The 24441-nt window shown below is 39.9% G+C and overlaps 3 protein-coding genes and 1 pseudogene across 3 annotated transcripts; 3 read left to right on the forward strand and 1 right to left on the reverse strand.

The window, feature by feature from the left end:
- Nucleotides 1-205: 205 nt before the first annotated feature.
- LOC120294433 (keratin, type II cytoskeletal 1) lies at nt 206-4993 on the forward strand. Its single transcript, XM_039314509.1, has 3 exons — nt 206-454; nt 4382-4735; nt 4826-4993. The coding sequence occupies exons 1-3, from the start codon at nt 206-208 to the stop codon at nt 4991-4993; spliced, it is 771 nt and encodes a 256-aa protein (XP_039170443.1).
- An 868-nt stretch (nt 4994-5861) lies between these two features.
- Nucleotides 5862-12779, reverse strand: LOC120294596 (transcription initiation factor TFIID subunit 4b). The gene is given in 21 exon segments (XM_039314817.1): nt 5862-6052; nt 6054-6111; nt 6343-6431; nt 6433-6582; nt 6784-6849; nt 7046-7186; nt 7259-7315; nt 7383-7438; nt 7539-7556; nt 7559-7649; nt 7651-7674; nt 7772-7832; nt 7834-7857; nt 7962-8028; nt 8031-8082; nt 8937-9722; nt 9803-9898; nt 9990-10036; nt 10039-10527; nt 12263-12368; nt 12462-12779. Coding segments are annotated over 21 exon segments (2616 nt in total). The 5' UTR covers nt 12501-12779; the 3' UTR covers nt 5862-5953.
- Nucleotides 12780-14373: 1594 nt separating this feature from the next.
- Nucleotides 14374-17282, forward strand: LOC120294757 (annotated as a pseudogene).
- A 2485-nt stretch (nt 17283-19767) lies between these two features.
- On the forward strand, nt 19768-21255 carry LOC120294614 (40S ribosomal protein S29). Its single transcript, XM_039314899.1, has 3 exons — nt 19768-19912; nt 20438-20537; nt 20971-21255. Exons 1-3 carry the CDS (start codon nt 19851-19853, stop codon nt 20977-20979), a joined length of 171 nt encoding a protein of 56 aa, XP_039170833.1. The 5' UTR covers nt 19768-19850; the 3' UTR covers nt 20980-21255.
- Nucleotides 21256-24441: the final 3186 nt, after the last annotated feature.

Below are 24441 nucleotides of genomic sequence, written 5' to 3' on the forward strand. Positions count from 1 at the left end.
TGCCTATGAAGGTGTAAAGGTTGAAAAAGGGAAAGGGAGAGACTTTTGACCCAAGAAAAGGTTAAAGAAAGAGAGGTCTTAGTGGATCTCATAAAACAACAAGCAAAAAGCATGTTTTTGGAGCAGGTCACATAAGAGGGAGGCCATGTTGAGAAGTACAACGAGGCACTGGAGATTTGCCCATTGAGGCTGAGGAAGGACAAGGATGGTGATCTGCAACCGAAGGCCGAGTGTCATTTGTTGCTTGGAGATGCAGATTCTGCCATCAGAGACACAACAAGAGCTCTCTGCTTGTCAGGTCAAGCCCGAACAATCACTGCAGAGCTTGTGGAGAAGATCTGATGATATGAAAGGGCTGAGCAGAGAGAGCGATGGTTGCTTGATGTTTGTCAACGGGTGCATGAGGTCGGAGAAGAAGAGGGCAAACACGCAAAGATACCGCACTATGCAGCGCGTATGATCAGCAAGCAGATGGAGGCCATGTGGCTGTTTGCCGGCTCAAGGTCGAGGGCGATGGCGAGCTGTGCAGAAGGAGGGGGGAGATTTTGAGGATGAGAATTGTGAACTAAGAGGAAGGACATGGGGATAATGTACGAAGTTCAAGCATGGTAAGTTCAAGTCTTCACAGTTCAGGACTTCATTTGTCTGAAGTTTTACATCTTTGTAGTAACGTTGCCACTTCTTTCTCTGCTTATCCACCTTCCACTGTTTTACATCCATTAAAGGCGCAATTTTCTCAGTGCTAAGCTTTACTCCTTGGACACATAGAATCATTCAAGATTAGCACTAAGGATTGTGTCTGGTCATATTTCTTTGAAAATGGTTGAGACCGATCTAGTCGACCATGTGATGTAGTGACAAGTGAGCATGTGTCCTGTGATATTTGCTGGACCCGGCATGTTCGGTGCAGCGCCACACTAAATATCCTACAAAGAAATCGAAAAAAAAACGTTTTATTGGTCCAAATTTGATATTGCTTGGTACTGTATTATGATTAGCCCACGCATTGCCGCAGGAGAAAATAAATATTTTCTTTATACTTTTCCGGTCAAAGATTTATTCAATATTATTCTTCTTTAATAGGATCATTGTATACTAATATGATTGCAGGTAATATATACGAACACGCACAAAGATGTCATCTCATACTATTCTTGTAACATTTTGTAAGTCAATAAATGTACTAATTTGCTAAAAATCACTTCCAATTTAAATAAAATAATTTCTAAAAATATTATCTTTATTTTCGTACTTAGAAAAAATAGTAAAAAATAGGTACATAAAATTCATTATTAGCAGTGCTAGGTCAAATTGACACGCGGCATGGTGTATTGGCCCATTTCAGACACATCTTTGTTCAATAAGTCATTTTATGCATCGATAAGTAACTCTAAAATGGATTAATTTGGTAAAGGAAACTAACCTTTTTTATCAAAGTTAATTCATTATTTACACTCTTTTGTCAAACTAATTCTCTGTTTACTCATTTTTCAATAAATGAATTACTTTGATAAGAAAAAAAATAATTCCATAAAAATAAAACTAACTCCATAGAAATTATGAACCTCATCTTCGTCTTTGAACAACAAATATAAACAATAAAAGATCACACATAAAAAATTCGCTATTTGCAGTGATAAAACAAATAAAAAAATGACACGTGGCGCAATAAGTTATATCATTTGACAATAATATTGAAGTAATCTTTTTTGTTATTCTACATTTCATTTTTGAATAATACATATATTCAAGAAAGACAAACAAAATTTCCATATTTTGAGTTCATTGCAAATATTTTAAAAGGTCTATAACAAATATAACAATAGCAAAAGAAAAACATAAACTCATAAGAATTACATGGGTCGGTTTGGAAATATGTAACTAAAGGACAATCCTATATCTAAAAGATAGGTTGAGAAACAAAAGAAAAAGGAAAGATAAAATTGAATAGAAAAAATAAAATACGTAAAATAAAGAGGAAACCAAAATTAAGAAAAAAAGGGAGAGAAATAGTGGAACAGAAAAAGAATTAATTTGGCAAAAGAAAACGAGAAAGGGGTAAAAGGGCTGGAGGTTGAAGGGAAAAAGAAAACGGACATGGGGGCCCAAGGATTCAAACCTGCGGAGTCCATTTTATAAAAGTGGCCCCCCCTCTGGCTGGGCCACCTCTCCGCTTCCTTTTTTTTTTTTTTTTGTCATATTTAAAATATGGGTTAATAAAGCTGAAAACCGCCAATCGGTATACTTATGATTTTATCATAAATTAATTTTGAACCCCAAACTATTATATTTGTGATAAATTTACCATTTATTAGTTTCCATTAAATTTTATTGTCAAATTAATAAATTGAATGATAGTGACAAATTGGTAGTGTGCTTGATTTTAGGATTTTATTCTCCATTTATTATAGTTATACAAAATTTGTGATTTTTTATGGTATTAATCTAATTTAACGGAGGGCATATTTGTCATAAATGTACAAGTTTTGGATTTTTGTAATCAAATAAATTAGTGGGGTAATACCGGTTTAAGGTTTTTATGGTCGGTTGAGATAAATTTATCACAAGTATATCGGTTTGAGATTTTCATAATAAATTTTTTTTAATTTTGAGTAAATTTATTTACGAGATGTACTAATTTGAGATTTTTAGAGTATTAATCCTTAATATATTGATATATTTATATAGACTAATTATATATGTATAATAATCATCAATAATAGATATAATTAGTAAGGTTGGTCTGACCAACCATAAAAGACATGTGGGGAAAAGTAGACCTCTAGCTCCGGGGCTAAAAAGACTGGTGGATGCCTAGGCTAATTGGCAATGGCATACGTGTGAGCGTTTTTATGGATTTTACGTACTTTCAATGCATTATAAAAAAAATTCCATCTTATGTAAATCTTATCTTACTTATAGGTGCAAATACATAAAGTGAAATACTGCACTTATTTTATAGGAAAATATTCTTTTAACTCCCATATATAAACTTCACCTGAAAGATGAATATGTTGGAATACATCCTTTTGTTGTAATACTCATTATCTTTTAAATGATCACAATCTTTTAATATCTTAATAAATTACTATGCAAAATCGAACATTCATTGGCTACATATATACTTTTTTCTAAGCTTTGTAGAAGTGGCTAAAATAACGACGAAAAAACATTTAACAGATAAAGCTCACACATGATTGTGTCACATTGCGCCATAATGCACAAGAAGTATCCATCTACCGATATGCAAAAATCTAGTGGAATGCACAATAGAAACTTAATACTTTATCTTGAGAAATTACTAAGGAGCAGCTATTTTAGAGCTTGTCAATAAATCAAATTGAATTTACCAATATTCAAAAATTTAAATCAACCAATTAGATCATATTAACTATTTTACACCACGTCATTCTCATTGCACTCCAAACACATGTACATGATCATGTCTCAATGCGAAACCAGCTACCCAAATTTGTCTCAAAAGATAAGCCTCAGACCGCAAGGGCTCACCACAAGCACTTTGCCAGTTTTAGAACTAACGACGCACGTATTCTCCTTCGTTCGGTTCACAACTGATATAGAAGTAGCTATTCCTCATCTGAGGCCGATTGCAAACCGACATCAGAACCAATCGTGCCGCTCCCCATTATGCACGGTTGTTCTACCCTCTTATTATCTTGTTTCGCAAATGAAACTTACCAATAACATACCAATAAAGCGATCGCGTAGTCATCATCTCTTTTGAGTTGCACCCTCTTCCTCCATACCCATACCCACACACATGCCACTCATTTCGCACCTTCATGGTCATGCGAAATGCTTTCACCACCAGAATCAACTTGTACGCAACTCACCCCACCCCACCCCCTGCACAGTGCAATGCCCATCCACTCACTCCACTCTTCTCTACAGCGACTACTCGTTTATCCCCCCCAAGCTACAAAAGAGGACCTCCCTCATATTTATGTGCACGAGGACGAGGACGAGGACCATCTCCCCTGCATCCATTTTAAGCGAAGTCTTGCGTGTGCGCTACTGTTCGCGGTCCTTCAAGCTCTCAGACGTTGCTTCTTCAGCGTGCCATTAAACATTTCCCTACTCTATTAACTAGCACACCGAAGACAACAAACAGAGAGGTGAGAGACTTGCGGATTTGTGGGTGAGGACGGACGTTTTGATATTTTTTCGTCTACTAGTTGTTTCCTGCTGCTCTATTATTACTATTGTTTTTTCGGAGTAAGAATATACAAAGGGGTTGTTAAGTTTGGCTATATGAATTTTGCATCATAGGCGAGAGGGTGTCATGGGAAAGCAGTATGGGGCTGCATGGGTTTCATCCTCATTTTGTTCATCTTGCGGTTCCTAGTAGTGGAAGGAGTAGGGGAAGAGGTTTCTGAGCAAAGGTGACGATTATGACAAGGCCAAAGAGTTGCAAAGGAAAGTTAAGGATTGGGAAGAAGCTGCCTACAGAACGGTGACAGCTGGGGGATTAGGAGATGAAGGCGGTGGTTTTGGTAGTGGCGGGGGCATAGGCAAGGGAGGTGGAGGTTATGGGTCAGGTGGGTGGTATGGGCGGCGGCTACAGTGGTGGAAATGGAGCAGGGGTTGGGGAGGTGGCATTGGGGGTGGCAGTGGCTTCGGAGGTGGCGGAGGATCCAGCTACAACAATGGCGGTCAATGTGACGGACATGGTTCTGGGGTGGAAGTGGAGGCGAGTATGGAGGAGGATCAAATGGTGGGTATGGTTCTGCTGGCGGAGGGGGCGGTGGCTTAGGGGGAGGATCCGGTTGGAGTGGCCCTGGTGGGGGAAGTGGGTATGGATCAGGCTGTGGCTTGGGATGTGGAAATGGCGGAGGCATCGGTGGAATTGGTGGAGGAGGAGGAGGTTCAGGCACAGGTTACGGGCATGATGGAGGATCTGGGTATGGCTCGGGTGAAGGCCATGGAGAAGGCTCATACGGAGGCCCAGGCAAAATCTATTGAATCCAACTAGGACTTATTTCTAGCGGAGAAATAAGGATGGCCATTAGGTCGCCCAACATATATTTCGTCTAGTCCCTATGGTAGTCTTGCCGCAACTGGGAGAAGACACATCTATCATACCATGTAATCCTACTAATCTTTAACAGTACTAGTATGCTATCTTGACAATTACCATTAACATGTCGAACTCTAATAGAGGGTCGTGATGATCTCATTAGAGAATGCTTTGCAGCCTGTAGCACCTTTGGAAATCATGATGAGAGCTCACATGGATAACTGTAAACAAAAGTGCATATAGACGTGCCTCCATCATCTCTAAGTAACTGGAACCGTGGAAGATGCTATGTCATCAATCTGGCTGTGACCTTGCAGTCTAATTGACCGAATAACTCAGATGTTATGCTTACAAAAAGATGCAAATGCAAATTGAAATGAGAGTCCGAGTGATGAAATTCTGAAGAAGAAAAAGGCCAGTGATTTTATTTGAGGTTACATGGGACCATATTCCTTTAATGAGTCGACGTAGCCTCCAAAATACACATACAGAAAACCTTCCCATTCACCTAACTCCCAACAATTAATCACAATGTCGGCAATGAGAATTCCTAAGCTACTATGACAGAGATATACTAGATATGTACTGAGGAAACCCCCAACTACTGCCAAAATAAAATGGCGGCATAGCAATCTCTGCGAAATACATGCAAAATCAAAAGAAGAAAAGCTATGATACAGATGATATACCAGGAAAATGCACTAAGCATCCCTAAATTTAAAGAGGTTGAACTAAGATTAGTGTCTACCACATTAAAAAATGGAAGAATGTTTTCCCCATCAAGAATGAGTACATTGGTGAGACTTGATCTGGATTGACAGCTTTTGCACTTCATTGAATGATTTAAAGAGGCAGCTGGATATGAAGTTAAAAAGTGGAGACCAATATTGCCACTTCAATTATTCACCGCTAGATTCAGAACGAACTTTTATTGTAAAGGCGGTAGATGAGACTAGACTTCGCCATCTGAGGTTCCCTTTCCAGAACAGCAATCACATCCTTGACAGAAATTGTAATGAACTACCTTTGGTTGTGATGCAATAGCTTGGTTCCTTCCTAATTTTCTAATGACCCTGTAAAGCACAAAAACTGGGTAAGAGAACTGATTGGGATGCGGCACCACACACCAGAGAATGGGAGATTACAATAACACCCAACACATTGATTTTTGGCATGTTAGTTCGTTGAAACAAGTACTTGCTCTATGTCCAGCATTAGATTTTACAATGAAGAATCATCTTTGTCAACTGTTCATGCGATCAAACCAGGACTTCAAAATATCAAATTAACAATGATTCAATGACATACCAGATGCAGCCTGTCCCCTTTTTCCTGCTTGATTGTCTTTATTGCTTCTTCCAGAAATTGAAGATTTTTGGCTATCTTTACCACCTGAGAGGCTGCTTCCAACCCTCCCTCACGCTTTGACGAGCTTGTTCAGCCATAAGCTGCCACTTGGACAACATGTCATCTCCTCCCACAGCAGCTCGGGCAGCAACATTTGCGGCAGTTGTCCTCATCTTGTCATCTTCCTCTTTGTTTGCCTAAGTATAGCCGAAAAAGAATGAAATATGATCAGGCTGGATCCATGAGGTGTGATGTGACCAAGCATTGCTAGCACAATCACTAGGCTGATGAACATTGGAATTCAATCCTCATTTCAACCACTATACATAGGGGATTTCAAGGCAAGGGAGGCCTCTGCCTAGGCAAGGCATTGCACCCGAAAAGAAATCCAATATTACCTTCACGGATTTTCCACGGCCTTCATCCTTTTCTTTATCACCATCAACTCCTTGACTGCCCTCGGGCTGCAACAACGTACACTAATAAGCACTAGACAGAGAACCAGAAAAGGAGCTGAAGAAAAGAGGGAAACAGATCAACTATTGCAAACATATTTATCAACGTAGACATATTTTTTAGATCTGCAAACATAACCATGCTCCAGCATAAGTTTCGTAGTGTCAAAAGTCATGTTAGCTAGGTGAAATGGCAAAAACTCACCTCACTTTGTTTCCTTAGCTTTTCTGCTTCAACCTGTTTCTTCTCCCATTCTTCCTTAGCTTTGCGGTTCAAAATCATAAGGTGCTGCCGGACATCTGAAGTGACAATGGTCTGATGTCTGGGCCTCTCAACATCAACCCTCTATAAAAAATAACTTAAATAAGGAGAGACTAATATTTGAATCAAGTTAGTGGAAGGGTGAAGAAGACTCACCTGCTTGGAGACTCTTATCAAATTGCACAGTAGGCTGCGCAACCTTTCCTCCACACTCTGGAAAATTAGTCAGGTAAAGACACTAAACAGGAAACATTAAAGAGCAGAGAAGCTAGCATCTCACCAAAGACAGACACCGCTCTACGTCATTGCTTATATTCTGCACACCACATTGGGCCACTGGCACAAGCATAGAGTAAAATATTTTTACCAAAGAGAACTGGGGCATGATATAAGAGAAACATAAAATTTCAGATGGGAATTCGGAAGAGGAATTAACTGATCTCCGCCAATTTTTCTGCAGGGGAGCTTGCTGCAATATCAGAGTTTCCTCTTCCTCTTGGACAACTCTTCGGGATGCTTCTGAGACTCGATTGTCTTCTTTTAGGCCCGGAAAACAACTGTTCTTCTTCTTCCTAGTTCCAATCACATTTTCACGGATAAAAACCAATTACTAGAAATTTAATAATCAGTTTAGGACGAAATATACGGAATTGTGTTGTCAATTCATACCCTGAGATTGACCCCACTAACAGCAGTGACATCAATGAGTTGTTCGATGCTTTGATCTGAAAGTCCCAGATACCTTTTGCTTCTTACTGTACAGATTCGGTAGACAACATTATGGACAAATGTTAATATCAAAAGTGAAATTTCATACTCAACTGATCAAAAAGGGTGTAATCATTTGAAGCCAGATCACCTTGAGGGAGTAGGCGAAGAACCAAGTGTGTCAAGAGGCTTCTTCTGGCTGAGACAAGTCTTTTTTAGAAGGCCTCCTTTGCATTATTCCCAGCTGGTGTGGATGCCGTTTGGGAGCCTAGCTGATAGATTCAAGGCGAATAATATCTCTTAAAAAGGGCCTACTGGCTGTCAGATCTTCATCTAATTTTATCAAGGACTAAACTTTTGTACTTGTTATCCCAAAAAGAACCACCAGTTACTAGTTTCAAAGCAGCGCATAATGAATGACAAAACAATGCTTTAAAAGTAAAATTTCCACAATATCACCACTCCAGTAGAGGTAAAATGCAATTTATGCAATATATTCCTATCAGTCTAATAATTGTAAGCATGATTAATGAGAGTAGAAGTTCATGCACCAAGCATCTCCTCTATATTTGCAGTTGTAGATGCAACATTGTGTCCAATAAATGATACAATAGCTATCAACCCTAGTGACAATGTCACCAGAGAATTCCTTTCCTGAGTGAAAGGATTGTATTTAACTAGTAAATATGTTCTTGTAAACAAGTAATCCTTCCAAAGTTTTTACCACATTAACATTTTACACTTCATGATAGAAGCCCTGCCCAGGACAAGATCAGTTAGCTGCTGTTTTGCTGCCTAGTAATAAAGAGTATTTTCACACCTCTTCAATCAAGCAAATGAAAAGGAATGGCTATCAAATAGTTTTACACCTAAAGCATGGAGATAAACCTCCCAACAGCAAACATCTCCTAGCCATGGCATGATAAACCTCTTAACTGTAAAACAAAACTTAAACAGACCCTCAGGACAGTTCTTTTACATCTTTGCCTATGTGATCAATTGTTTAATCCAGGGGTTGCTATCCAGATTTTATATTCCCATAGGCATTTGAAAGAAATAAATGCATTCAAAGAAATTAACTGGATTAAATTGCAAGATAGAAGCATTGTAGAATTTAAAGGACCACCTTAGAATCCTGAGCTGGTGTTGTGGAAAGAGAACCCTGATGCGAAGTCCCAGTATTAGCAGGAGCCAAGAAACCTGCTCCTGGGGACGGCTGCTCTAGTGAATTGTCCCTTGAGGTTTCTAGTTTGGGAACTCTTTGCTCAAGATGTCCAGCTGAAACAGAGGACAATCCGGGAAGGGAACACAACTGTGGTTTTTGTTGAATGCTGGAATGATCAACAGGTTCTTGTTTTACAAAGGCTGATGGTGAGATGGCACCCAAACTTTGGTCTTTAGCAGTAGATGATTTCCAAGGAACTAAATTTTGTTGGCGTGATACATTACTTGCAAATGGTGGCAGAGGAGAAGATTGCGCTTTCTTGTCATCACTGTTAGGATGCTGCCGATCAAATTTTGGTGCAGTCACCAGGCTTATTGTCCGAGCTGCCCCTCCTGGCTGAATTGAACCCAAACTTTGATGATTTGGAATCTGCTTCATTTGTAAATCATTAGGTTGTGTTTTGACAGATGAAGTAGCTATGTTTACATTTGTCCCACTGAATGGATGATAAACACCAGGACTTCCACACTTAGGAAATGTTTGCATGTTCTGAAAATGCTGCTGCTGCATTAATCGAGGCTCTGGTATCTGTTCCACCTCTCCAGACTTTGGACCATTTCTATTCATTGGGGAATGGACTTGGCCCGGTGGAGATGAATCACTGAACTTTGCACCGCTAGCAGGCTGCATTCTAGGGTGCTGCTGTAGAGCTGAAGCTGAACCCTGAACTTGCAACTGCAGGGGAGGCTGCAAGCGAGAGACTATGGAGCTTAGTTACAAAATGGCATTCATAGTCCTGTGTACGACATCAATCATGCTAAACATACCTGTGTTTGCATTTTCATAACTGCCAACTTCAGCATCCGGTCTCCAACAATTCCTCTCATGTTCCGCGCAAACACTTCCTTGGGAATATCATTGTTCTACAGCAGTGAGACCAAACAAGCACCTAACAAACCTCCTTAAATTTCCCACAAAAAGTAAGGATCAGAAAGAGCTTTACCAAAGACTCACCTTCAATTTGGCATAGAGGGTTTGCAGTTGCATGGCTCTGTCTTTCTGAGCTGGGGAAGAATCACTGGGAGCAACAATGCAAATGGCACTTGTTTAACAAGGTTTGGTCTATTTGGTGCTTGCTTGGGGACCATTGCCTGTTGATTGCTCATTTGCTGTAACTTTAAGTACTGAGATTCAGCGTCAAGAGTATGCACTCTACCTGGCCCACTCATAGGGAGGGAATTCTTTTCTGACACTTGCATCCCAGGAGATTGCTTGATCTGGATAGAATTTTGGTGTCCCTGCCCAGGTTGATGACCATCTTGCACTTGTTCCTGCTTCAACTGCGGGTGATTGACTTCCTCCAAGGTGTTATTTCGTTGGGGATTGGCAAGAGATTCATCTTGCTGCAGTTGCATCTGTGCCAAAATCTGTTCTTGATGTTCTGCAATTTTTTGCTCTTGGTGAGTTTGAGAATTTGCATTTGCAGCCTGGTTAGTCGGTTGCCATCCTGGATATGATTGGTGAGGCATATCATTGTCTCCTTGGGAGACACCTGAAGCATTATAGTTTCCTTAACAGTAAGAACCTTTGAAGCAAGAAATAGCAGATCAGCAGCCAAAAAGCAAAAGGAAGAAGGGAATGATCTAGCTGACCGAGGTATTAGGGAGCAAGTTTTTTTATAGTACTTCTAAGCTGCTCATCAATATGTATATTGACCAAAATTCTACTTTTGTTTTGCATTCTTTCAAATATAACATCAAACAAGGAGCACATACCAAGCCAATAAAGGTTTTCATCTCATACGCATTTCAAATAGCAAACTGGTATAGGAAACCTTTTTCAGCTGATACTGCCAAGCACTGCATTCACACAGCATTGGCTAAAAGTATTATCCAAAACTACACCACAAGCTTAAGAAGTTCAAATAACTTTTTTCCTCTGTAAAAATTTCATCCTTGTAACAAATTTGTTTCTCATCCCTTTCAGATATTTAACGGTTACATCCACTATTTGTGGTTTAGTCTCTGCTGCTTTCCTTTTTTGATGGTGTTGGAAGGGAGGAGGGGTTAAAAGCCTCGTTTTGTTCTTTTGTCATCCTTCTTTTAGATCAAAAGGAATCTACAAAATGTTGTGAATGCCCTTCTTGGGTCTTGGATTTCAAGAGCTGGAGCCAGAAGGGGACAACTTTTGCCTGTGGCATAACTTTTGCCTTTTATAAGTTGGCTTTTGATGCTAGACACAGATTGGATGAGAAGCAGAGAGGTAGGAACCCCTGAACAATCTCTTAGTCACGATAATCAAAACCTACTTACTCATCCTCCTTCTCACAGAAAATTTCTCCCACAAAAATTCATTCCCTGTTTACAAGTGGCTTTGCTTCTATATAACTTCATCAAGGAAATCCAAATTCACAAATAAGACAAAGAAACCAAAGAACATCTCATCATACTCATCCTCGCATGCTAGTAGATAATTATATCACATCAGCTCTAATTAAGTTCACAGATACTTGGGCGAATGCATCCCCGCCAATTTAAACTAAATGTCAATGATTAAATCCACCTTTTAATATATTTATCAAGAAAAAGCAAAGCTTGAGACAAACAAGGTTTAATCCATCAGAATCTTTAAAAGCTTCCTTCAATCTCATGGTCAGTAATCCATAATCTATCATATCTTCAGTCATGCGAGATTTGAAGTCACCACTGATTTACCACTATTCTACAATGCAAATGAAATTAACCAGAACTAGCCCATCAGACTGAAAATCACCTACTTCTATCTTATCCACACACCCAACATCTGAGAGACCTGACTCTGGTTCCACAGAAACTCATTAGTTGTGACCAAGGATACAATTATTCGATCTACAGGTCAACAGTAGTTCTCAGGAATCAACTTAGAGACTGCAGGTTCAATGATGTCTCGACTTAATTTTCAAAATTTAATCTAAAGCCCCAGCGAAGTCAAACAAGGCATATAATGACATCAACAATACTTAAAATAAGGTAACGCAAAGCAGTGAACTTGAAAGACATGACATATCTTCATGCTTTTCCAATCCGACAAATTGATAAATTTGACTGGTTAAACCCAAGCCTAGAAACTATTGAAGTGTTGTAACAATGCACCGTCCCTGCCCTAATTTCGTTACATACAGCACATAAGTTGTTCATCGTCATATTAACACGATGTGAGACAATGTCCTGACAACCTAACAGTTTGCATCAAAACTACCAGGAAAAATTCTTAATTCCTAGAGAGCGAAAACTTAATGCCGAAAGCACCTTTATTGGATGATGATGGCTGAGAAGTCCACGTATCACCTCCAATATCCCGATTGAGGGCAGCCTGGAAAGCCTCCACGTCAGCCCCTGAGTGCATGCTTTCGTCCTGTAGACACAACATTCACCAAAATAAGAAATCCCCACCCTAAATCCATGGCGGCCCGTATAACTACGGAAAAATATAAAAATAAAAAATAACCTCATCTTCTTCCGGGAGCTTCATTAGGGAAGGATCCATAGCGTCCAGCACTCCTTCAGCGACTTCGTTTGCTCAATCGCAACGACCACCGAACCAAAACAACTTATCTTCTGCAGAGGAAACTACTCAATTGAACAAGTAGCGGGTGGCTACGGTCACAAGAACTCTTTTTTTCTTTTTTTTATGCTTGAGGTCGAGGTCGGCTATCAGACAGTCGCAAGCATCTCTCTCCACGTTAAAAGCTGCTGCCACAAACCAGTGTGACAACGATGTGTGCGTCGGAACGTTCCCGCGAACGAGCTATTCGATCGTCCGAGGAAGAAACCGGCGAAACCTAACCTCTACGCTTCTCGATGGAGACCGCGCAGCTCCATTCCTCGCCGTGATCCTCGATCGCGAGCAAACAGCAGCTCCCGCAGCCCCGGCTACCGTTGATGCGAGGGCATCGCCGTCGAAGCAAACGGCGCCGGCGCTTCGGAAAACGTCTAGCTTCGGAGAGAGGGCAGAGAGACGGAGTGCGCAACGAGGAGAAGAGCTCCGCCATGAAAGGAACGAAAGCGTCGAAGATTCTCGACGAGAGCGACCGCGACAGAGCAGAGACAGCGACAGCGACGGAGAGAGAAAATGGGAGGGAAGGAGACGGGGGGCTTAAAAAGGCCTGCCGAATGCTTCGGTTCAACCGGGCTCGAAAAAGGCCTTGGCCCAAACCCGGTCCGGTTCGGATCCGGTTTGATTCCGGTCCTTCCGCTGAAGACCTGTCCAGAGATAATCTAGTTCCCGGACCGCAACAATTCCCAATTTTGAGAACCGGGATCGGACTGTCGAATGTTTGGTTTTAAGATTGGAAAGTAGATTAGCCATTGGTTTCAGTCCAGTATGGCTCAACGGAACCGGCCGCTTTTCATTTTATGAAGATTTTAGTTTAAATTGAATTTATATATGTGTGTGTTTAAGAAATAAAATGATCTATTTTAGGATTTATTGCTATTGTTAAAAAATTTAAAATATATATTTTTAAAAATCTATCCCGTCTGGTTTCTCTTGGAATTGTGATCGATTAGGTCCAGTCCAAATAGTTCTTGATTTCAACGGTCGTACGGGCTTCCCCACCTGCCTGCATAAACACGAGAGTGCCTACTAGCAAAGAATACCGATCCCCCCTTTTATTAGGGGTGTGCAAAAGAACCGGATTCGCCTGGACCGCTCGGAACCGGACCGGAACCGCCTGGAACCGGCGGTTCTTAAGGGAACTGGTTCTGTTTTCGGTTCCAATTTATGGGAACCGGTGGGTGGATCCTGGTTCCGGTTTGGCAGTTTCCATGGGCGGATCCGTCCACCCACCCACCCGAATTGGATTGATTAATTTTTAATATTAAAAAAGTTACTAATAACAAACCTTAATCGGGCTATTGATTTGTCTATTTCAATGATCTCTAAACGTGGTATTTAGTTAGGTTTTTTGCTAAGTTCTTCATTTGAGTTCGGGAAGTTGTGTAAGTTTGTGAGTTAAGAAGATATCTTTGTACCATGTGAGATATGATTGGGGATTTTTTATATAGCTAACCTGTTTGATGGATAGAAGTTTTAGCTGGGTGTAATTTTATGAGTTAGTGTATGTGCCTGCAACGTTGACTTTATGTTTCCGATTCGTGGGTGCGGAATGCGTTTTATTTTCCTGCTAAATTCATGGGGTTGAATTTATTCCGCAAAGCAAGTGAAAATGATTTGTCGATACGAAGATGAACTAGTTCCATGGATCTATCAGAACCGAACCATCTGGGGGAACCGGTCCATCCAACAAATGGGTGGATCCCGGTTATAATTTTTCGGAACGGTTCTTAAGTGGTTCCCGGTTTGTGTCCGGACCATGCACACCCCTGCCTTTTCTTTTTTTTTGGTAAAAATGCACACCCCTGCCTTTTATCTCCCCAAAACTCCAAATTTCAAGGGGGAATGAAAATGGCGGCGAGCGCCGTACTGAAGCACCTCCGCCGGCGCTCGACGGAGCTCTCGGTCTCGCCCGCCCGTCTCGCCGCCTCCTTCGAATCCCCGTCGCTCGCGAGCTCGCAGCGGCGCAGGGCGTACGCCGGCGGCTCGCGGAACGGGGCCGGCAACCGCGGCGGCGCCAGGAGCAGCTCGATCCCTTCCTCCGAGCCCTCCCTCTCGCCGCCCGCTCCTCATTGCCGGCCGCGGAAGGACGGCTTCCTCGCCTGGTACTTGGGCTCGCTCGAGGCTCGGCCTCTCGTCACCAAGTGCGTCACGTCCTCGCTCATCTACGCCGCCGCCGATCTGACTTCCCAGGTAAAGTGCAGAGACCACGTCGGTTCCGACTTCGAGCGTGTTTTCCGCACGAAAAGACCCTAGCTTTTATGGTCTGGAGAGTTTGAATTGTTTTGGGACCGTTGAAGTTTATCTTGCTTCTGATTCTAGCTAGCGTCTGGTGAGAGATTACCGTAAGGTGAACGATTCATTTGGCAGGCCTTGGCATAACATCTGCTCAAACTTTTAGTATAGATTTTTCGACTTAGATTATATGGGTATGTTAGTTTTCTGTGTTACCCAACTTCTGTATTCTGATTAATTAGGCTACTATGATTTTGCTTGACTGCTGTTTATCGAATTCTTTTAGATGATCACATTGCCGCCTTCTAGTTCTTTGGACCTGATACGAACGCTGCGGATGACCGCGTATGGATTGGTTATCTTGGGGCCTAGCCAGCACACGTGGTTCAACACCGTGTCGAGTCCTACCGAAGCGAGATATGGTGACCACTATGAAGAAAATATTTATGGGGCAGGCGATATATGGACCTTGCGTTACCACGGTCTTCTTCTCATACAATGCGGGTCTACAAGGTGATGAGATGCTTTTGCGATCTTTTTTCTTCTCGCAAGCCCTTTGTCTTTCACGTAGCAAAACTTTAACGGCAATTTTTGCTTTATTCTGTTGGTGATGAGTGACTATGGTATTGCAAACTATTGACAAGCGGTTTTCTCTTTTGAGCAAAGAAATTTGACTAAATCCAACTCAACAAATTACTTATAGAAATCTTTGTGAAGGTAGAGATCGTTCTTTGATGTTCTCTTTTCTGAGGTAAAGCGAGCTGATTGGTTGTATAGTTGACTTGCCACAAAGCCTGTTCCTCATTCTATATGCCTCTTTTGGATGATCGAGGGACTTATGCTGGTTCATTTTTCAAATTTAGCTTTTCAAGTTGTCAATTGGATGCAGTATCCTATTTTAACATACCCTGAGTCAGTTTCTCTGTTATGGCAAAGTATTCTTCTCTTCCTCATAAGAAAAGCAGGCTAAATCACTCGTGTACGGTAGATTATAATGTTGATGCTAGCCCTTTGCCAAAAGCGCAAGTCTTAATAGGCTGATAGATCATGATGTAGTCTTAATGTACTTTGGACATTCTGCTCTATTTGACTAATGGGTGCCCTGTAGTTCTTTGCCGCGATATCCTAAGACTACTGATGAATAGCTCTTTGAGAAGATCCCAATTGTGGTTGGTGTTGATGATCATCACTTATCACTAAAAATGCTAGAATTGCATAATCCATTAAAGAAAAAAGATTTATGGGACTGATTTGCATATGAGTGTTTTTTGGAGGGTGTTACTTTAGAGGGGATGTGATATGGTGCCAGTTATGCAGCTCAGAGACTATGGCTTATGTTATCTTTAGTTTCTTTCTATTCCACAACTTTGATAGATAGTTTGAGTGACTAAAATGAGCAACAGAATACCTTTCCTTTGCAGCCATTGAATAATTAGCATTAGTTTAAACCTCTCTTTCTGTGTGCCTGCATACATGTGCCACCTTTGTACGCTCATGCCTCTGTGTAAATTCTGCATTGGTTATAAGATTTTGCCCTGATGATTGAGCCCATAGGCCTCAGTTGTGCCAAATGGCTACTAATTGGCATATATTTCTTCATCTTTAGTATCAACTGACGTCAAATTTCCCGTGAGATAATGTACCTAAGCAGAAAATGCTTCTTTATTAGTGAACTTAGTTTCTGACTGATGCAGGTGAAACTTTTGGTGATATTGTTGGCAGATTGAGGCGAGATCTACTGCCTACCATGAGAAATGGCATTTTATTTTGGCCTATTTGTGATTTTTTCACATTCAAGTTCATCCCTGTGCATTTACAGGTATGTTTGATCGCTTTAAGCATGCCAGAAGTTTACATTGCTGACATACAAGGAAAATAAACTACTCCAACTAATGTGACTCGCAGGGTACTCATTATAATTTTCCTTGGAGCTGATTGGATTGTTAGGAAAAGTTCTTTTTGTCTAGGAATAATCAGTTTATTTTCTTTGTGCCACCTGAAATAACATGTGAATTCTTCTCATACTTGTGTTCTTATCATGGCAATGGCCGAGGAGAGTGAGCTATTAACCCTTCTTTTCGTATTGTTGGCAGCCATTGGCGAACAGTTCTTGTGCATATGTATGGAGCATTTATTTAACATACATGGCAAGCTTGAAAAAAGTGAGTTCTGACTGAAGATGGGATTTGTGAACTCCGACTGTATACATTGTTTGTCTACAACTCAGGAAACTGAAGAAAGGAAACAATTAGTTTGTACCAAGTTCAATCCTCGTTGACAGCACAATCAATCTCCATGAATGGTTGGGGTGTAAGATTCATTTAGTTATGATACATCATTTTTATTAAACTGTGTACTTTTATCAATTTAGAAAGAAGATTCTGTTAAGTTTCAGCATCCAACCTTGTCAAATTTCAAGAGCTGTTGTATCATTTTGTTATCATCAAGAATCAAGTATGCACTGGCTCTGTTGTTTTGATGACCTTGGTATCCAATGATGTGAGCAACACGGAGCTTGATTCCCTCTGGACTGATCGAGAAGGATGATGAAACCATGCGCAAAAGTAGCACAGAACAGTGGCAGCAACTAGAGGTTGTTGTACTTTTTATTATTTGATTTTTCGTTTGGCCTCAACTGTGTGGGTTTTGTGTATTTATTACTCTTTCACCATAGAAAATCAATCACCTAGCAATACATATATTGCTGTTACATTTGCCAGATAAACATTACATGGTTGAAGCCAAGTATTTTAGTCATGTGAGCGAGGCTCCCGATTTCAAGTTTCCAAGGCAGAGTGGTTGCTTTGGTGTTTTGCATGCTTAATATCATGAAACTCAATAGCTCCGAACCTCCCTGACTAATTCTGATTTAATTCCGATGGATAATGGGAATCTGATTATGTTTAATGAAATTCCATTGATGTTATTTGGATTGCAGCAGAGGTGATGGGAAGTATGTTTGAGTTATAAAAATGTGTTCTTTTGGAAAAGATGCATGTACTTTTCATGTATTCGAAAGGATCCATGCCCTTTTTATATCTTGCTGATAATCGTATCATAGCTGGCTAACTGATGTAATGTAATACATACCCATTAAGGCAGATTAATATGCTTTGTTTAAGATAAAAGTGTTCTTCTCTTTGCCTTAGGGAAGCAATTAGAACAATCGTCTAGTACTGGGAAAGCCGAAAGGCTGTTTGAGCTATCGTTTGGCTGCCATTAGAAACGACGGTGGACGGCAAGGTGATTCTATGTTCGACCTGGCTCATTTTTCGTAGTGTGCACGACCGCCCTGACCAGGAAGCTGAATACAGCACCCCGAAAACGATTACTCCATCTGTACAAGATTTGTTGTCCCCATGGAAGTAGCAAAGGAAAAGAAGTGGCCGAAGGTGATCATTGAAGTTGATGTAGGTGTTGTTTAAAAAGAATTTTAATATTGTAATAAAGGACTTAGGATGTGTTTGTTTTCGAAAAAAGAGAAAGAAAAGGAAAATACTTTTTGAGAAATCACGAATTAGTTTTGGACTTTCATGCTTTTGATTTATTGAAAATGATCAGTCAATGAAAATATGTATACTCAAATTTAGGAAATGAATTTTCTAATTTGGAATGATTTTTGAAAGCTTTTTTCGTGAAGTTTTTTTGAAACAAAAACTTAGCTCTGTTGCTTTCTTGAGCATGCAATTTTGTGCTCTTATTGATAAAAGAAATTCTATCCGGTCCTATCCTACTCCTAAGATTATTTTATCCTACTATCCCGGTATTTTGTCATGGATAGGATGAAAACAAGATAGAATAAGACATATCACATTGTGATGTCATATTTTTAAGCCCAATGGCCACAGCTATTTTTTTTGGACTTGTAAAGAAGGCTTGACAAACAAGGAAGTTGAGCACACACCTTCTTATGAACGGCATGAGTCACGGCCAGCAAATTCTCAACTGTGGAATAATCCATGCAGCACTCAATAAGTTGAGAACACTAAGAGCACGTTTGGTAACCATTTAAATACTAGAAATAATTTATAATAAAAAATTATTTTTATTCTATTCTAGGGAACAATTTTTAAACATTTTAAACCGTTTGGTAATTATCCAAAATTTTTATTTCCGAAATAAAATTTCATTTTGTACCGTTCTAAAAATTTCTAATCCAAATCGTTTTCTTTTAATTTTTTTAATAACTTTATTACTTTTTTTTTCTTGACCTTGCTAGATCTAGCAAGGCTAAGCCTTGCTGGTGGCTGGGTGTTCCTCCGGCGACCAATGGCAATGGACGGTGTCGGTAACAGTAACAACGGTTGAAAAAGAAGAGAGAGAGAAGAAGAACAATGAAAAAGAGGAGAAATTAGAAAAAAAAAATGGGTTAGCTTGATTTTGGAATTATTCACAGGAACAAAAAATTAACTTTTTTTTACTTTTTAATTCTATTTTAAATCTATTTTTGAGAATAAAAAAGAAATTTGTTCTTGAGAATAAAATTTTTATCAAACGAATTTCTATTTCAAATCTACTCTAAAAATAAAATAACAGAAATTATTACTATTTGACAAGTTACCAAACGCAGCCTAGATCAATCTTCCTTCTATAGCCCCATGCGTTCCTCAATCATCAACGCCACTTTCTTGAGAATTACAGCTGTTGATCTTTATCTCGAATTAACGGCATAAAGGCACAATTATCGCCACATTCAGCCAATGGATAAGATTGAGTCGATCCAACGGTGTTCAACACCAATCCCGATCTTCCGACGGTAGAGATCTGTTCGATCTTAACGGCGCTGGGGATCACTCTGCCGGACATTGATCTAACGGTAGAGTTTGAATATCCTACTGATCCGACGGTATCGGGCCGCCCTGCTCGACCTCTTCGGATCGATCCGGGTCGCATGCCCACCTAAAACGCGGCGTTTTAGGGACGTGGAAGCTTATAAAAAAGCTCTTAGGGTTTCTTCCCTAGCTGTTCTTCACAAGAGCGGCGGCGATCGAACTGCGCGGCGAGCTCCGGAAGGATTTTCCGCATCGAGGAGGAAGAAGAGAGAAGATGGGTCACTCCAACGTGTGGAACTCTCATCCCAAGAGCTACGGCCCCGGTTCTCGCGCTTGGTAACGCACTTCCTTCGATCTTCCATCGTTCCCTTTCGCTTTCCCCCGTAGAATTACGCTTCGAAGCTTCGAACTTGGCGACTAGCTGATTGATGGTTGATTACGACGCTGGTATGATAGCCGGTTGATGTTGTGGCTCCCACTGTAGTCGTGCCCTTTTCAGGATTTGTCTAGGAGATGCTTGGGGTCGTTTAGACACTGCTAAGATTCAGTCGACCATCTTTTTAGTGTGAGAAGATCAGGCCAAGGGCGGTGTTGAATTTGGTAGCTTGATATTGAGTACTATTTGTGAAGTTTTACAATGAGAATCTAGTCTGTGATTTTCTTTTGTCATTCGTATTTATTTTGATCGGAGACACGTATGCAGCCCCCCACAATGGTGTTCTGCAGATTTAATCGCTGATGTTCCTTCAGTTTCTTTATTTATCGAGCTGATTGTTCTTTCTTTTCTGGGAAGAAAAGAAAAGGGCGTAACTGCTGGCTTTAGGCGTGTATTCTCAACTTTCCGTTTTGTTTTGTCGGCAGCCGGGTATGTGGAAACCCTCATGGTTTGATCCGGAAGTATGGACTGATGTGCTGTAGGCAGTGCTTCCGCAGCAACGCCAAGGAAATTGGCTTCATTAAGGTGAACTTTTGTTAGACTCCCCTGGTTTATGTTAGTTAGTTCACCGACCACGAAACTTCGATTCTTTCACCTCATTTTGTTGCATGACATTCAATTATTAATTGTATCTGACGTTAGTCCCTCTACTTTGTTGGCCAAGAAGAAAAAAAGGTCCATCTACTTCATAGGTTATGAATGTTATGCTTTTTGTTTTTTTGCTCATCACTTTTTAAATTTGTATTGTTATAAAGGTTAACTTATGATTAGAAGGCAAAAATGTTTGATATGGTCTGTATCAAAGCCCTTTCTTTCCGAGTGGTTTATGTGGCCAAAATCCATGAAAGATAATCTACTTTCTCACACTATTGTTTGAGAAAACTTTATGAGTTTCAATCTTTGCTGCATCTTTTTTCCAGTGGAGAGAAGTCTTATTGTCATGATTTTTTTCTTGCAGTACCGCTGATTGAGGGGGGAGTCATGTCATAAACAATTGGAGGAGGTTATGCAAAGAGTTTTGTCTGGACGTGTAATTTCGAACTTTTCTTTCATCTTCTTGCTCCAAGTTAGGCGTTACTGAGATTTCTCTTGGATATGTTTGGTTGGCTGTTGCCCTTTGGAAGCTGATTACCCCTGGTCTACAGGGGTACATGGACATGGTTTATTTGACCTCTTGAAAGAAAAACAAAATCAGCATGAGTACCTCTCAAGAAATTTAATATTTATTGACTTGCTTGTGCTAGTAATTTGTGTACAACTGATGATCCAACCGTTGTGCGGGTTTCTTCTAAACCACACCACCCACCCACCCCCAAAAAAAAAAAAAAAAAAAACTCTTGATATACATCTCCAGTATGGTCAGGGTCTGTCACAGGTGTTATTTTCTTCTTAACCATGAGACTTCTCTAGAGTAAAACGGTGGATTGATAAATATTCTGAACATGTGTCTGCATTTTATTTTGGAATTTGGTCTGTTATGACAAGGGGCCATGGATCCTCATTCTGTCTTGGTGGTAGTCGCTAACATTATGGTAGAGAATCGTGTTATATGCTGGTTCCAGACATTGATGCAGATTCTGCTATTTGTCGAATCGTCTGCATGCGCAAACCGAGTACATAGCATTGACTGAGAGAGTCCATGCCTGATGGGGATCTTGGATCCAAGATTCGCCATTTACTGAAACGGTTTAATGTCTGTGGATGGCTTTTGTTCAAAGGAACAGCTGCAATGGGATGGGTCTATTTTCAAATTGGACTTCTACTTTGTCTTTCCTCTGCTGTGTTGTCTTCTTGCCTCTTTATCGTGGTATGGCTGCTAGGGATTGTGACGTTGTGGCTTGATCCCTGTGGGTCGAGCCATCATAATTTAGTTGCTTGCCTTGCCTCATTAGGAATTCTTGAAGTCAGATATGATGAGGCAACGCCTGATGGTGGGAGAGAGAAGCTTAGGGAGAGACCCAACACTCTATGGATAACTTAGTTTCAGACGATACCAAATTGTTAGATCCAATCATTCAAGATTTTTTTGGGGCTAGGGTCTTCGAGCGCAACAAATTTTCTCCCTGCCCTATCATTTTCACCATTTATCAACCTTCAGTCGGATGCCAAATCCTCATACTCTTTCTCTCTAAAATGGTTCGTTGATCGCATTTTTTTCCTTTGTCATTACAATGATTTAAAAATTAATAGTGCCACGTGATTTCCAAATTATGGCTGCCGAAATAACGAGAGTTGTCAATGAGCCTGGCATTTCTGATAAAATTTTAAGCATCTTAGATAATGCCTCCGTTAATGCATTCCTAATGCAGAGTTTGATCCAATGGCTCAGTCTTGTTAGCAATGGGAATTTTCTCCACCTACGCCGCTGCATTTATCTGTTCATGTGAGACGGTTTTTGTCAGTTTCAAGCTTCTGTGTTGTTATACGTGGGTCGACATATTAGATCTACCCCCTCAAGTATCAAGAATTGAGGTTCTCTTTATGACACAGGGAAGGCAAGTTGAAAATATCACCTTACACAAAAAAAGACGAGGTGAATTCCACGTATAAGATGTTATAGAAGGCAGGCAAGGAGATGGAGACGCTAAAGCTGGACTCCACCACTCATATCATAGATTTTGCTGTTGACAAGACAAGATTGGAGGGTTGCTTCAGGGATTTCTTGCTAGTTTTCAATGATGCAACGGCCCACGGGTGCGTTGTTGTTCGAAAATTATCCATCAAGCAACCACGTTGTTCATTTCTGTACATAACATTAGTAAATTGGTGAACAAAGAGAATGATTCCTTTTTTAGTAAAGCAACACTGGCGTAAAGGAGATCCTCAAATCTTAGAAGGACATTCCATCTTTTGTTTTTTTTTATCCACCATCTTGGATCTAATGTTCAAGTTAGGGGGCTAACAACTATAGCTGTTCCATATTACGACATTTTGATGCCATTTGAGGAGGTTTAAGTGGAGCAAGTATTCGCAAGGAGGGAGAATTGTCAAAAAGTTTTAAACCTATTATACGATTTGTCAATTCAATTATATACTTTTAATTTGACTAGTTTAATCCTAAAACTTGTGATGATTTTCAATGTGGTCATTTTCAATTAATTTTGGTTAGAAAGTCAATGTCGGTTATCCTACGAAACAAGATAGGTATAGATATAAAATATTTTTGAACTTTTTAAAATTATTTATTTTCTTTCTTTCTTTTTATTATTTCCCTTTTTTGGCCATCGTTGAGGTCTTAATGAGAAATAGGAAAAACAAGAAGGAAAAGGAAATGGAAAAGAAAAGAAAAGAAATTCAAAAAATTTAGAAAAAATTACAAAAACCATCAATATCAATATTTTTCTGCTAAAATTGGTTAGCAAGATTTAGGATGAAAAGTTTATGATTAAATTGGCGGAAGTATAATATGTTAAGGACTTTTTAGACAATTTCTCATTTGTAATGGTGAGAAATTAACTCCAAAACATGTGTGATGCATACACTGGTAAATTTAATATTTCAAACTTCACCGCATGAATGAAGTATTTTAAAGATGATGCCAAAATTTTAAAATGGTGGAAAAGCAGAGCTTCACATTTTTCCATTCTTTCCACCATAGCTTGTGACAAATAGCGAAATATCTACAATACCATCAAGGTCCATGTTAAATGCTAATCTACAGTGTGTTGAATAAAATAGGTGAAGCTTGACTGCCAAAAAAATAATCATAAAGAAGCTAGAAATAGTTGCCTGTGGACATGATTGATTATTGCATAAATGACTCTAGCCAAACGTAAGCAATGTGAAGAACGATGATACTTATCCAAATTACGGTGAGGGATACAATACTTAAGACATCAGATTAGTTAGATATTCTATTGGGTGTGATTTGTTTTTAACCCTTATTAGGGCACTTGTACATGTAATTATCTTCTTCAAATTTGAAGATATATTTAAGTCTTATTTAGTTGAATGAGTATTTATCATTAATTTTCCTGGATTGATTTTAGAATGATTCTTAATAATTAGAAATAAAGTATATAGCCATGAAACCCACCTGCTCCGTCCATAAATAGAGCACTGATTTTGGACGAGACATTCACCAATCACAATCGGAAATTGACATTCCCAAGTTCAGAAATTCGTACACTCTTGACATTAAGCAATCCATCTAGATAACAAATAATAGGTTCGAACGTCAATGTACCTCGATTGGGTAATCACTCAAAAGAAAGAGGCACTGGTTGATGTGAGATAGGCCATTGTGCAATGTGCAAACGATATCTACAAACCTTTTTTGTAATCCAAACAAGGACGGGACATTTGTCGTAGCATAAATAGCACCATTTCTATTGAAAAGGGTGTGTGAAAAGGTTTAGGTGGACCGGCGAAATGTAGTTGTGGAATATCATTTTAAAAATTATAGTATACTAGTATTTCACGTTTTGAA

The sequence above is a fragment of the Eucalyptus grandis genome, chromosome 6 (assembly GCF_016545825.1).
Source record: "Eucalyptus grandis isolate ANBG69807.140 chromosome 6, ASM1654582v1, whole genome shotgun sequence".
NCBI classification, from domain to species: Eukaryota; Viridiplantae; Streptophyta; class Magnoliopsida; order Myrtales; family Myrtaceae; genus Eucalyptus; species Eucalyptus grandis.